General features: G+C 44.6%; 1 protein-coding gene across 7 annotated transcripts in view; it reads left to right on the top strand.

The window, feature by feature from the left end:
- epb41a (erythrocyte membrane protein band 4.1a) overlaps positions 1-13,033 on the top strand; it is a 113,000-nt gene that overhangs the window by 16,027 nt on the left and 83,940 nt on the right. For 6 of the 7 annotated variants that reach the window (XM_082961344.1, XM_082961346.1, XM_082961348.1 and 3 more), the window contains exon 2: positions 6,020-6,426. The exons of the other annotated variant lie outside the window; for it this stretch is intronic. In XM_082961344.1, the coding sequence (XP_082817470.1) occupies positions 6,020-6,426 (407 nt within the window). The remainder of the gene's footprint in view (positions 1-6,019; positions 6,427-13,033) is intronic. 7 annotated transcript variants of the gene reach the window in all.

Genomic DNA, 13,033 nt, shown 5'->3' with positions numbered 1-13,033 from the left:
TGGTCAGGGGAAGCAGTAGTCAGTAGAGTGGTGTTACTGTCCAGGGGAAGCAGTAGTCAGTAGAGTGGTGTTACTGTCCAGGGGAAGCAGTAGTTAGTAGAGTGGTGTTACTGTCCAGGGGAAGCAGTAGTTAGTAGAGTGGTGTTACTGGTCAGGGGAAGCAGTAGTCAGTATAGTGGTGTTACTGTCCAGGGGAAGCAGTAGTCAGTATAGTGGTGTTACTGTCCAGGGGAAGCAGTAGTCAGTAGAGTGGTGTTACTGGTCAGGGGAAGCAGTAGTCAGTATAGTGGTGTTACTGTCCAGGGGAAGCAGTAGTCAGTATAGTGGTGTTACTGTCCAGGGGAAGCAGTAGTCAGTAGAGTGGTGTTACTGTCCAGGGGAAGCAGCAACATGATAGATAGGCCTCAGCAGGATCAAGTTAAGCTGGCCACCATCCTCTCTCTGCGTGCCTAAGCCAGTGTAATTAGTACATGACTGTGGTATGCAGTAGGGATGCAGTGCTGCAGGCGTGGGGATGTAAATTCAAGCGGGTAGTTCTCATATTGACACCATCGGGGGTATTAGCCAACTGACAAACTCTGTCGTCCTGCGAAGATCTTGATTGGACATCTACCGGCACATTGTGTGTCAGCAGCCATAAGAAAACAGGAAACCGACGAAGGCGCCATGACAGCTAGCATGATGATGACACGACTAATCTGAGATTCTGAACTGGTTCTTTGTCCTTTAAGCTGTTTACCACAGAAATGTATTTTTGTGTAGTAGTTTTTTTAACCACGCACACACGTAGCACACGTCAACACCAGTGGAGGCTGGGAGGACGGCTCGTAATAACGGTGAATTTTAACGGCATCAAACACATGGAAACCAGGTTTTTGATCTATTCGATACCATTCCGCTGATTCCGCTCCAGACTTTGCCACGAGCCCGTCCTCCCTAATTAAGGTGCCAGCAACCTCCTGTGATTCACACACACCATGGACAGACCGAGGTGTCTCTTTTGATAAAGCAGGAAGTAGACACTTCCGGTGTTTTCGTCTTTGCCATCAACCCTTTTTCAAAGCGACTCATTTAGACACACACAGAAGGGTTATAGTAGTAGTGTGCTTCAGAATTCAGCACTCTCTTTGCAGTGTTCAAAGTAATAAAATATAAAGTAATGTAATGTAAAGTAATGTAATGTAAAGTCATGTGCATGTAATGTAATGTAATATAATATAATGTAATGTAATGTAATGCAAACCTACTTTGTCTACTGCACTTTAATAAGAGGAGAATGACCCAATGTTCTACTTGGTTAGTCTATAGCCTATTGCCTATGCTCTGAGCCCATGAGCAGCGCTGGGCAGGGAGTCACAGTTTAAAGACTGGAAATCAGACGATTATAGTGATGAAGGTAATTACGGCTCTACTACCTACTGAGCAGCCTGAGAGTGGTGGAGACAGAGAGCAGAGAGAGGCTGAACGGTAGACCCGGGTTTACGTCCCAAATGGCACCCTATATAGTGCACTACTTTTGACCAGAGCCCCTATGAGGTCCTAGTGCACTACGTAGTGAATAAGGCGCTGTTTGGGACGTACCCCTGAGATCTCCTTGTGAGCGTCTGATTAAATCAACTCACTGCTCCTCACCTTTCTTTGAACTGTGGAGCCTCACTGTATTATTAGTTGTTGAAGGGCCCTTGTGAGTCGGTCCGCTATTGTTCTGGCCTGTACTTACTGAGTAGATAGTAGATACACAATGTGACTAGACTAGACAATGACTCAGGAGAGATCCAAGCGAAAGAAAGAAACACTGAAGATTATTTGCTAGCCTGGTCCCAGATCTGTCTGTGCTGTCTTGCCAGATATTATGGTCATACATTGGCAAGCCAGCACAGATTTTGGACCGGTCTAGTTGCGTGCTGCTGTTATTATCAGATTTGGCCCTGTCATAGGGCAGCAACTAGATTAACCACTATCATGCTGGGTAGAGCTGGGCTCGGCAGGACTGTGTCAGTCAACCCCAGGGGGTGGGAAACACTGATTTGGGGCTCCATGATTAAAGAGCGACTGAACGCACCAATTCCACGTTTCTCTGTTGCTCATTAAGAAAAATACGATTTCAGTCTTGGAGGTGTGGTTCAATGTAGCAGTTACTGATGTTTGTCCCTCATGAGACACCATAGGAACAAAGCCAGTATTACTTCCTCAAAATAGTCAGAAGAATTCTGTAATTAATGTTGACGTTTTTTTTCTTATGTAATAGAATATAGCTAGAATATTGAATATAGAAATATGATATTGCTTACTAACACTAAAATGACTGGCAGTAGTGGCAAGGCCTGGTCTTCTTAGAGGCTGGTCACTCATCCTGTTCCATCTCCCCATTATGTCCCCATGATGTTCCGATTATGTCCCCATGATGTTCCCATGATGTTCCAATGATGTCCCCATGATGTCCCCATGATGTCCCCATGATGTTCCCATGATGTCCCCATGATGTCCCCATGATGTTCCCATGATGTTCCCATGATGTTCCCATGATGTTCCCATGATGTCCCCATGATGTTCCCATGATGTTCCCATGATGTCCCCATGATGTTCCCATGATGTTCCCATGATGTCCCCATGATGTCCCCATGATGTCCCCATGATGTTCCCATTATGTCCCCATGATGTTCCCATGATGTTCCCATGATGTCCCCATGATGTTCCCATGATGTTCCCATGATGTCCCCATGATGTCCCCATGATGTCCCCATGATGTTCCCATTATGTCCCCATGATGTCCCCATGATGTCCCCATGATGTTCCCATTATGTCCCCATGATGTTCCCATGATGTTCCCATGATGTTCCCATTATGTCCCCATGATGTCCCCATGATGTCCCCATGATGTTCCCATTATGTCCCCATGATGTCCCCATGATGTCCCCATGATGTTCCCATTATGTCCCCATGATGTCCCCATGATGTTCCCATGATGTTCCATGATGTCCCCATGATGTTCCCATGATGTTCCCATGATGTCCCCATGATGTTCCCATGATGTTCCCATGATGTCCCCATGATGTCCCCATGATGTCCCCATGATGTTCCCATTATGTCCCCATGATGTCCCCATGATGTTCCCATGATGTTCCCATGATGTCCCCATGATGTCCCCATGCTGAATCACCAGCAGTAGCAGCATAGAGCCATGGACTCCACCAGCACAATGACCAGCCTCTATCTCCCCATGATCTCCCCATGATGTCCCCATGATGTTCCCATGATGTTCCCATGATGTCCCCATGATGTCCCCATGATGTCCCCATGATGTTCCCATTATGTCCCCATGATGTCCCCATGATGTCCCCATGATGTTCCCATTATGTCCCCATGATGTTCCCATGATGTTCCCATGATGTTCCCATTATGTCCCCATGATGTCCCCATGATGTTCCCATTATGTCCCCATGATGTCCCCATGATGTTCCCATGATGTTCCCATGATGTCCCCATGATGTCCCCATGCTGAATCACCAGCAGTAGCAGCATAGAGCCATGGACTCCACCAGCACAATGACCAGCCTCTATCTCCCCATGATCTCCCCATGATGTCCCCATGATGTTCCCATGATGTTCCCATGATGTCCCCATGATGTCCCCATGATGTTCCCATTATGTCCCCATGATGTCCCCATGATGTTCCCATTATGTCCCCATGATGTTCCCATGATGTTCCCATGATGTTCCCATTATGTCCCCATGATGTCCCCATGATGTCCCCATGATGTTCCCATGATGTTCCATGATGTCCCCATGATGTCCCCATGATGTTCCCATGATGTTCCATGATGTTCTATGATGTTCCCATGATGTTCCATGATGTTCCCATGATGTCCCCATGATGTTCCCATGATGTTCCCATGATGTCCCCATGATGTCCCCATGATGTCCCCATGATGTTCCCATTATGTCCCCATGATGTCCCCATGATGTTCCCATGATGTTCCATGATGTCCCCATGATGTTCCCATGATGTTCCCATGATGTCCCCATGATGTTCCCATGATGTTCCCATGATGTCCCCATGATGTCCCCATGATGTTCCCATTATGTCCCCATGATGTCCCCATGATGTTCCCATGATCTCCCCATGATGTCCCCATGATGTCCCCATGATGTCCCCATGATGTTCCCATGATGTTCCCATGATGTTCCCATGCTGAATCACCAGCAGTAGCAGCATAGAGCCATGGACTCCACCAGCACAATGACCAGCCTCTATCTCCCCATGATGTCCCCATGATGTTCCCATGCTGAATCACCAACAGTAGCAGCATGGAGACTCCACCAACACAATGACATGACTGGGGCCTAATAAAGCCTGCGTTGCCATGGTGACCCCTACCCAGCATGCAGCGTCAGAGGGTGGGGAGAGAGAGATGAGGGGCTGTAAAGGCCCACTCCAGATCACACCACCACTCCATGATGATAATAATAATAATAATAATGGCTGCCCCTCCCTCCTCCTCTCCTTCCTCTCGCTCCCTCCTCTCCCCCCTCCTCTCCCTCCTCCTATCCCTCCTATCCCTTCTCCTCTCCCTCCACCCCTCTCTCCTCCTCTCCTTCCTCTCCCTCCTCCTCTCCCTTCTCCTCTCCCTCCTCCTCTCCCTTCTCCTCTCCCTCCTCCTCTCCCTTCCTCCCTCCTATCCCTTCTCCTCTCCCTCCTATCCCTCCTCCTATCTCTCCTCTCCTTCCTTCTCTCCCTCCTCCTCTCCCTCCCTCCTCCTTTTCCCTCTCCCTGGGCATTTGTAGCATAAATGGCTGCCTGGGATTTAATAGAATAATAGCTAATCGGTGACCCAGCTCTGTCTGTGGTTTAACATTTTACGTCTATCTCTAACAGCCACCTAAGGGGTTAGCCATTATCATCCATGATGATAAATGATCTACATTTAGTGTCTGTCTCTCTCTTGTCTCTCACTCTCTCTCTCTTGTCTCTCACTCTCTGTCTCTCTCTCTCTTGTCTCTCACTCACTCTCTGTCTGTCTCTCTCTTGTCTCTCTGTCTCGTCTCTCTCTCTCTGTCTCTCTCTTGTCTCTCGCTCGCTCTCTCTCTTGTCTCTCTGTGTCTCGCTGTCTCTCTCTTGTCTCTCTGTGTCTCTCTGTCTCGTCTCTCTGTCTCTCTGTGTCTCTCTGTGTCTCGCTGTGTCTCTCTTGTCTCTCTGTGTCTCTCGCTCTCTGTGTCTCTCTCTTGTCTCTCTGTGTCTCTCTGTGTCTCGCTGTGTCTCTCTGTGTCTCTCTGTCTCTCTCTTGTCTCTCTTGTCTCTCGCTCTCTGTGTCTCGCTGTGTCTCTCTGTCTCGTCTCTCTGTCTCTCTCTGTGTCTCTCTTGTCTCTGTGTCTCGCTGTCTCTCTCTTGTCTCTCTGTCTCTTCTCTCTCTTTGTCTGTCTCTCTCTGTGTCTCTCTGTCTCGTCTCTCTCTCTGTCTCTCTCTTGTCTCTCTGTCTCGCTGTCTCTCTCTTGTCTCTCTGTGTCTCTCTGTCTCTCTGTCTCTTCTCTCTCTTTGTCTGTCTCTCTCTGTCTCTCTGTCTCTTCTCTCTCTTTGTCTGTCTCTCTCTGTCTCTCTGTGTCTCTCTGTCTCTCTGTCTCGTCTCTCTCTCTGTCTCTCCCTACACCGTATTGAATAAGGAGCAGAATCAGCAGCTTCCATGACCCTGCTGAAGAGAGACATGCTGTTTCTCTCTCTTCTTCCTGTGTAAATAGGATCGTTAGGAACGTCCCCTTCTTTCTGTCTTTCTACTCTCCCTTGGGCTTGTTTGTGTGTTAAGTGTGTACGTTCAAAGGACAAATACAGAATCACAAAAATAATCTGCTAGAAACAAGGAAGAGGTTAGACGGCACACTACCTTACGATGTAGTGTAATGACTGTAATGTAATGACCTGTAGTGTAATGACTATATTACCAACATAGGCTCCAATCCCAGGTAAACTACCTGACCAAATCTCTTCATAACGGACTATTTTCCCTGGTTGTTTTCCCCTATGCAGCTGTTGCCATGACGACAGACGAGGCGACAGAGCGCCAGCAGCAAAAGAAGCCCAGCCAGCAGGAGGTAGAGCAGCATCAGGCCGCGCCCCCTGACCACGGGCCCTCTGAGTCCCAGGCTTCCAGCACTCCCGTCACCTCGCCCCACAGCCCCGGCTCGTCCTCCTCACCCCAGGAGGAGGTGCAGCTGAGACCCCGCCAGCGCACCTCGGCCGGCCGTGGCCTCTCGCGACTCTTCTCCTCTTTCCTGAAGAGGAGGTCTCAGTGCGAGGGGGACGGGGGAGAGAAGGGGGAGAAAGGAGGGGACGGGGAAGAAGCCAAGGCGCCCATCGCTGACTGTGAGCCGGAGCTCAGGATCGAGGGGGATCAGAACCTCGACCTGCACTCGCTCAGCAGCAACGAGGCTCAGGTGCGAGCCTATCATTCCTGCTACGCTGTCATACTGGGACTGTGTGTTGTTGGAGGGTTAGGCTTGACGAGGACATGTTTAATAGCAGTGTGTGTGGTTGAGGACTCTTAGCTACTGCTTAGCTAGAGTGCAAAATGATGTTGATTTTAGTCTGAGCTGATGAATGTGCTCTTCAGTGGTAAATGTTAAGTGTTTTGTGCTTGATTACAGTACTCTGAATTACAGTAGTCTGAATTACAGTACTCTGAATTACAGTAGTCTTCAAACTGCTATGTGAAGTGAGTAAGAACAGACGTGTATGAATGAGTAATGATTGGGGTGTTTGTGATGTGTCTTCAGGAAAGCCTTTCCTTTGGTTCCTTTTGTTCCTTCTCTACATAGGATTTCATTTTGGCCTCAAAGCACAAAGTTATGGCAATATATAGTCACAATAGTGATGATATATAGTCACAATAGTGATGATATATAGTCACAATAGTGATGATATATAGTCACAATAGTGATGATATATAGTCACAATAGTGATGATATATAGTCACAATAGTGATGATATATAGTCACAATAGTGATGATATATAGTCACAATAGTGATGATATATAGTCACAATAGTGATGATATATAGTCACAATAGTAATGATATATAGTCACAATAGTAATGATATATAGTCACAATAGTAATGATATATATTCACAATAGTGATGATATATAGTCACAATAGTGATGATATAATAGTCACAATAGTGATGATATATATTCACAATAGTGATGATATATAGTCACAATAGTGATGATATATAGTCACAATAGTGATGATATAATAATCATAATAGTGATGATATAATAGTGATGATATAATAGTCACAATAGTGATGATATATATTCACAATAGTAATGATATATAGTCACAATAGTAATGATATATAGTCACAATAGTGATGATATAATAGTCACAATAGTGATGATATAATAGTCACAATAGTGATGATATATAGTAGGGATGCACGATATATCAGTGACCATATCGGATCGGATGTCTAGTTTAACGCCCAATGTGCAAAACCGATATAAAAGCTGACGTGCATACCAATATAATGTAGGTACCTAGCCCACAATGTCTGCTGTGTGGATCGAGCAGTCAACAAGTCAAGCAGTCATTTGAAAGAGTAACAACATTTCAGCGAGACAACTCGAAGGCGAAATCCATTAAAGCCAAGATAATGAAATTCATTGCCCTTGACAATCAACCGTTCTCTGTCGTGGGTGATGTTGGCTTTCGCCGACTGGTCGAGCACCGGTTAACACTGCCAAGTGTGCTATTTTTCCTATGTTGTCCTACCAGAGTTACACAGTAATAGCGTCACTGCTATTAGCTTCACGACATACATACTATGGAACGCCGTTTGGGTCTTTGCGTGTCAAAAAAGATACAGTAGCACCGTCAAAGATGTACAAAAAAGTCTGCAAACAAGAAAACACCGGCCATGAATGATGTGTTTACAATACCGCGTTGGTAATAAAGCATAATTTGTTCGACCGCAACTTCTGGTGTAGCTAGCATCAGCTAGGTACCTAGCTAGCACCAATACAACCAGCCTGAAAAGAATGACCAGTAAAAACTGCAGTCATTTTCATTATTCTTAGCAATGATTTAGGAATCCTTGTGAGTAAGTATTAGCTAGGTTGCCACTTGTTGTTCGCCTATTGATATTGAACTTCAGTTCGTGAAAATAAGCAGCCAGCTAGCTTCATCTCGCTAGTGAGGCTCGACCGGACCGGGTTATGTGTTGTGAAGCTAGACACAATAAAGATTAGGCACAATAGTGGAATTTGCGGTTTGCCTTCAAAATAAAAGTATGTCATTGACAGTGATGCAAATGAATACAAATAGTAGAATTATGTCATACTTTTATTTTGAAGGCTAACCACAAAGTCCACTATTGTGGCTAATCCTTATTGTGGCTAGCTTCACATAGATGGGTCCGACCACCATTAATCAAATAAGAACTGTCTCATAAATTAGGGTTATTTTAGATCAGGGGTGTCAAACTCATTTTAGCACAGGGGCCACATGGAGGAAAATCTATTCCCAAGTGGGCCGGACCGGTAAAATCATGGTATATATAACTTAAAAACAACAACTTCAGATTGTTTTCTTTGTTTTAATACGATCAACATAAAACATAAAGCTGGAGCCTGAGGACAGTGTGTCTGTCCACAATAGTACAAGCACAACATCACTATTAATCATAAAACACCTCAAGTTTATTTGAAAATTCTAAAGAAAAAGAACACACAAACACACAATGCCTCAGTGATTCACAGAAGTATATCACAGATCACAGAACTATATCAGGGTTTCTCATGCAGCACTTTAAGCATAGTTTGTTTGACTCCTGATACCTGGCATCTTTTAGCTTTCACCAGCGCATGAATATCAGGCGTCACATCCTGAGTGGCAGCCAACTTCAGGATGTGATTCAAGTGCTTGTGCGTGAGCCTTGAGCGTTGCTTTGTTTTATTTATGCTCATTACAGAGAAAACTTGCTCACAAAGATATGTGTTTCCAAACATGTACAACAGTTTTGCAGCGAGGGCTGTCAAGTTGGGGTAACCTGGCAAGAGATTCTGATAAAATGTGTCCAAGCCAGCTGCGGAAAATTTGCCCTTCATATCCGAGTCACACTGCAAGTCTATTATTTCAAGTTGGATGCTGACGGGCAGATCAGAGGGATTCACGGTGAATGGCGAGCAAAAAACGTTGAAGTCTTTCTCCACTTCACCAAAAATCTGAAAGCATTGCTCAAACTCCCGTAACAGTCCCGTTATTTTATCTTTGAACCGCTTCATGTCTGCCACATGTTGGGTCGCGCACACATTTTTCAGACAGGGGAAGTGAGCTGCATCACCGCCGGCGAGTTGCGTCTCCCACAATGACAGCTTCAACTTGAAAGAACGTATGCTGTCATAATACTGCGTGACGACTTTGTTGCGCCCTTGCAGCTGTTTGTTCAAGTTATTCAGGTGCTCTGTAACATCCACCATAAATGCAAGGTCCTGCATCCATTCTGCGGAATGAAATTCTAACACTGGTTTGCCCTTTTCCTCCATGAACTGTTCAATTTCTTCTCGTAAATCAAAGAAACGCCTAAGCACAGCACCTCGGCTTAACCATTTTACCTCAGTGTGGTATGGCAGGCCATAGATGTGGTCTTTCTCTCTGAGAAGGCTGTCAAACTGACGGTGATTCAGGCTTCTGGATCGGATGAAATTAACAGTTTGGATGACCACCTTCATGACCTTATCCATCTTTAATGACTTGCAACACAAAGCCTCCTGGTGCAAAATACAGTGAAAAGTCCAAAAATCACGTCCTCCATTTGCAGATTGCACTTTCTCTCTGAACTTTGTTACAACGCCTGCTTTTTCCCGATCATTGAGGGCGCACCATCTGTAGCCAGTCCACTCTGACCCTGTCCAGCGCGCCGACAAGTGCGGTGAAAATATCAGCTGCTGTCGTTGTATCTGTCATCGGCACCAACTCCACGAACTCCTCGCTGACGGTCAATGTGTCATCAACTCCGCGGATGAAAATGGCCAGTTGTGCAACATCTGTAATGTCCGTGCTTTCATCAATTGCAACTGAAAACCCAATAAATGACTTTACTTTTTGCTTCAACTGGCAGTCCAAATCCACTGAAAGATCGCAAATCCTGTCTGCAACTGTGTTTCTTGTCAGGCTGATATTTGCAAAAGCCTGGCGCTTTTCAGGGCACACAATCTCCGCTGCCTTCATCATGCATGTTTTTACAAATTCACCCTCACTAAATGGTTTTGAAGCCACTGCGATTTCATTAGCAATGAGGTAGCTAGCTTTCACTGCAGCGTCACTGATGTCTCGGCTGTGAGTAAACACAGACTGCTGTTTCTTCAGACCCGCCAACAGTTCATTCACCTTCTCTCGTCTCTGCTGTCCTTGAAAGTTGTCATATTTGTCGGCATGAAGACTCACATAGTGGCGACGAAGGCTATACTCTTTCAGCACTGCAACATGCTGTGAACACACCAAACATACAGCTTTCCCATTCAATTCCGTGAATAAATAGGAGGATGACCATTTTTCTTGGAACACTCTGCAATCTGCGTCCACTTTTCTCTTTTTTGACAGAGACATATTGGGGCAATGAGGGTGCCAAAGCACATAATGTTAAAAGTAGAAGCCGTAATAAATATCGCGGGCAAAACAAAGTAGCTCATCCGGACTGGCTGCACTTGCTTGACCTACTTGCTCTGCTCTGGTATAAACAGTTTGCTTGCTTAACACAATTGCTATTGCGCCATCCAGTGGACGCAATTGGAACAGCAGTTTCTTTTATTGAAAAATTGCAGCTCATTTTTATACTTTACAAAATCATCTCGCGGGCCGGATTAAACCCCTTTGCGGGCCTGATCCGGCCCGCGGGCCGGACGTTTGACACCCCTGTTTTAGATGATGACACCTAGCTAGATAGTTAGCTAGCTAACGATAGCTACTGAAATAGATTATGTCGTTTTACTATGTTTTTGGGGAAGATCATTGTTTGCATCCATGAGCTAGCTAGCTTTTTTTTATGACCAGCACTGTAGCTGCACGAGACTTTACCAGCATCATAGCATACGTATCGATGAATCGTTGTGACATATGAAATACGAGTGATAGTGTAGTCAATGTGTAATAACTACGTAAAAAAATGATGAACGAGTTAAATTATTATGTGACGTGCAGTCATATTCAGGTCCTGATTGACACGTCAAATATTGTTAAACAGTATATTTTTTGACACGCAAAGACCCAAACGGCGTTCCATAGAAGTCTTGGTTGAGAATGAAATGACTGAACAAATGAACAACGAAACAGCACAGCTAGTAAGTGAAAGAAATACGTTTTGATTATGTTTTACTGGTAATGGGGACATACGTAACAAAATAACTTTTTGGTCAGTGTGGTGTGTGTACGTGTGTGTAACCTTTATTTAACTAGGCAAGTCAGTTACGAATAAATTCTTATTTATAATGACGGCCTGCCCCAGCCAAACCCTGACAACGCTGGGCCAATTATGCGCCGCCCTATGGGACTCCCAATCACTGCCAGATGTGATACAGCCTAGATTCGAACCAGGGACTGTAGTGACGCTTCTTGCACTGAGATGCAGTGCCTTAGACCGCTGCGTCCATGTGTGTGTGTTAACTATTTAACTGTACTAGAAATATTGGTATCGGGTTTTTTGGCAAGGAAAATATCGGATATCGGTATCGGCCAAAAATGTCACATCACTAATATATAGTCACAATAGTGATGATATACACTGATGATATACATATGGTCAAAAGTTTTACAACACCTACTCATTCAAGGGTTCTTCTTTATTTTTACTATTTTCTACATTGTAGAATAATAGTGAAGATGTCAAAACTATGAAATAACACATATGGAATCTGCTAAATGACTTAAATGTAAATGTAATGTAAATGTAAATGTAAATGAATCATGTAGTAACCAAAAAAGTGTTAAACAAATCAAAATATGTTTTATATTTTAGATTCTTCAAATAGCCACTGTTTGGCTTGATGACAGCAATAGTGATTATATATAGTGTTGGAATCGGCTAAACTTTGATCATTGAGATAGGAAATGAAAGAGACTGGGTTTTATGTCTCTGAAGAAAGACAGATGGCATCGGAATGTGTTGGGGGGGATGAGAGGAGAGCCATGTGTTGATACAGGAAAGACAGATGGACATCTGTGTATAAGATGAAAGAGGGGTTGAGGTCAGGAGGTGAGGACAGATTCTCTTAAGAGAGTAAAAAATGTTTGGTATCCTGTTACCCTCTTTATTAGCTTCCTGTAGAGCCATAACATGTAAGGATTGAAGAGAAAGAGGAGTGTCTTAAGTGGAGGAATGTTTTGCTGTCTGATTACAGCTGTACAGAACCTTTGGGAATAATTAAACTTAGTTAAAGCTCTAGTGTCCGTGGCTTATTTACTACAACAGTAATGCATAAGGGCTCTCCTCTTTGGGTCTAAGTATCCTATCTATCTCTCTCTCTCTGCTCTCTGAGGTCATGCCTTTGACAAGGGACTCATTTAGTGTAGGGAGGCTCCATTCGGCTCCTCTGAAAGGTTTGTCTGAGCTGAGGTAGTCTCTGCCTGGCTGGCTGACTGGCGGGCGGGCTGGCTGGCTGGCTGGTCCCAGTAGTTATTTTAACTCTGGGCTAGGCGGGACGAATTCGTCCCACCTACGTAACAGCCACTTGCAGCCTGTGGCGCGATTTTCAAAACCTTAAAAATCCTATTACTTCAATTTCTCAAACATATTACTATTTTACAGCTATTTAAAGACAAGACTCTCGTTAATCTAACCACACTGTCCGATTTCAAAAAGGCTTTACAACGAAAGCAAAACATTAGATTATTTCAGCAGAGTACCAAGCCAGAAATAATCAGACACCCATTTTTCAAGCCAGCATAAAATGTCACCAAAACCCAGAAGACAGCTAAATGCAGCACTCACCTTTGATGATCTTCATCATATGACAACCCTAGGACATTATGTTATACAATACATGCA

Source organism: Salmo salar, chromosome 14 (genome assembly GCF_965601325.2).
Source record: "Salmo salar chromosome 14, fSalSal1, whole genome shotgun sequence".
Taxonomy (NCBI): domain Eukaryota; kingdom Metazoa; phylum Chordata; class Actinopteri; order Salmoniformes; family Salmonidae; genus Salmo; species Salmo salar.
The sequence above is the reverse complement of the archived record's forward strand: the minus strand, read 5'-3'. Positions and strand labels throughout refer to the sequence as shown.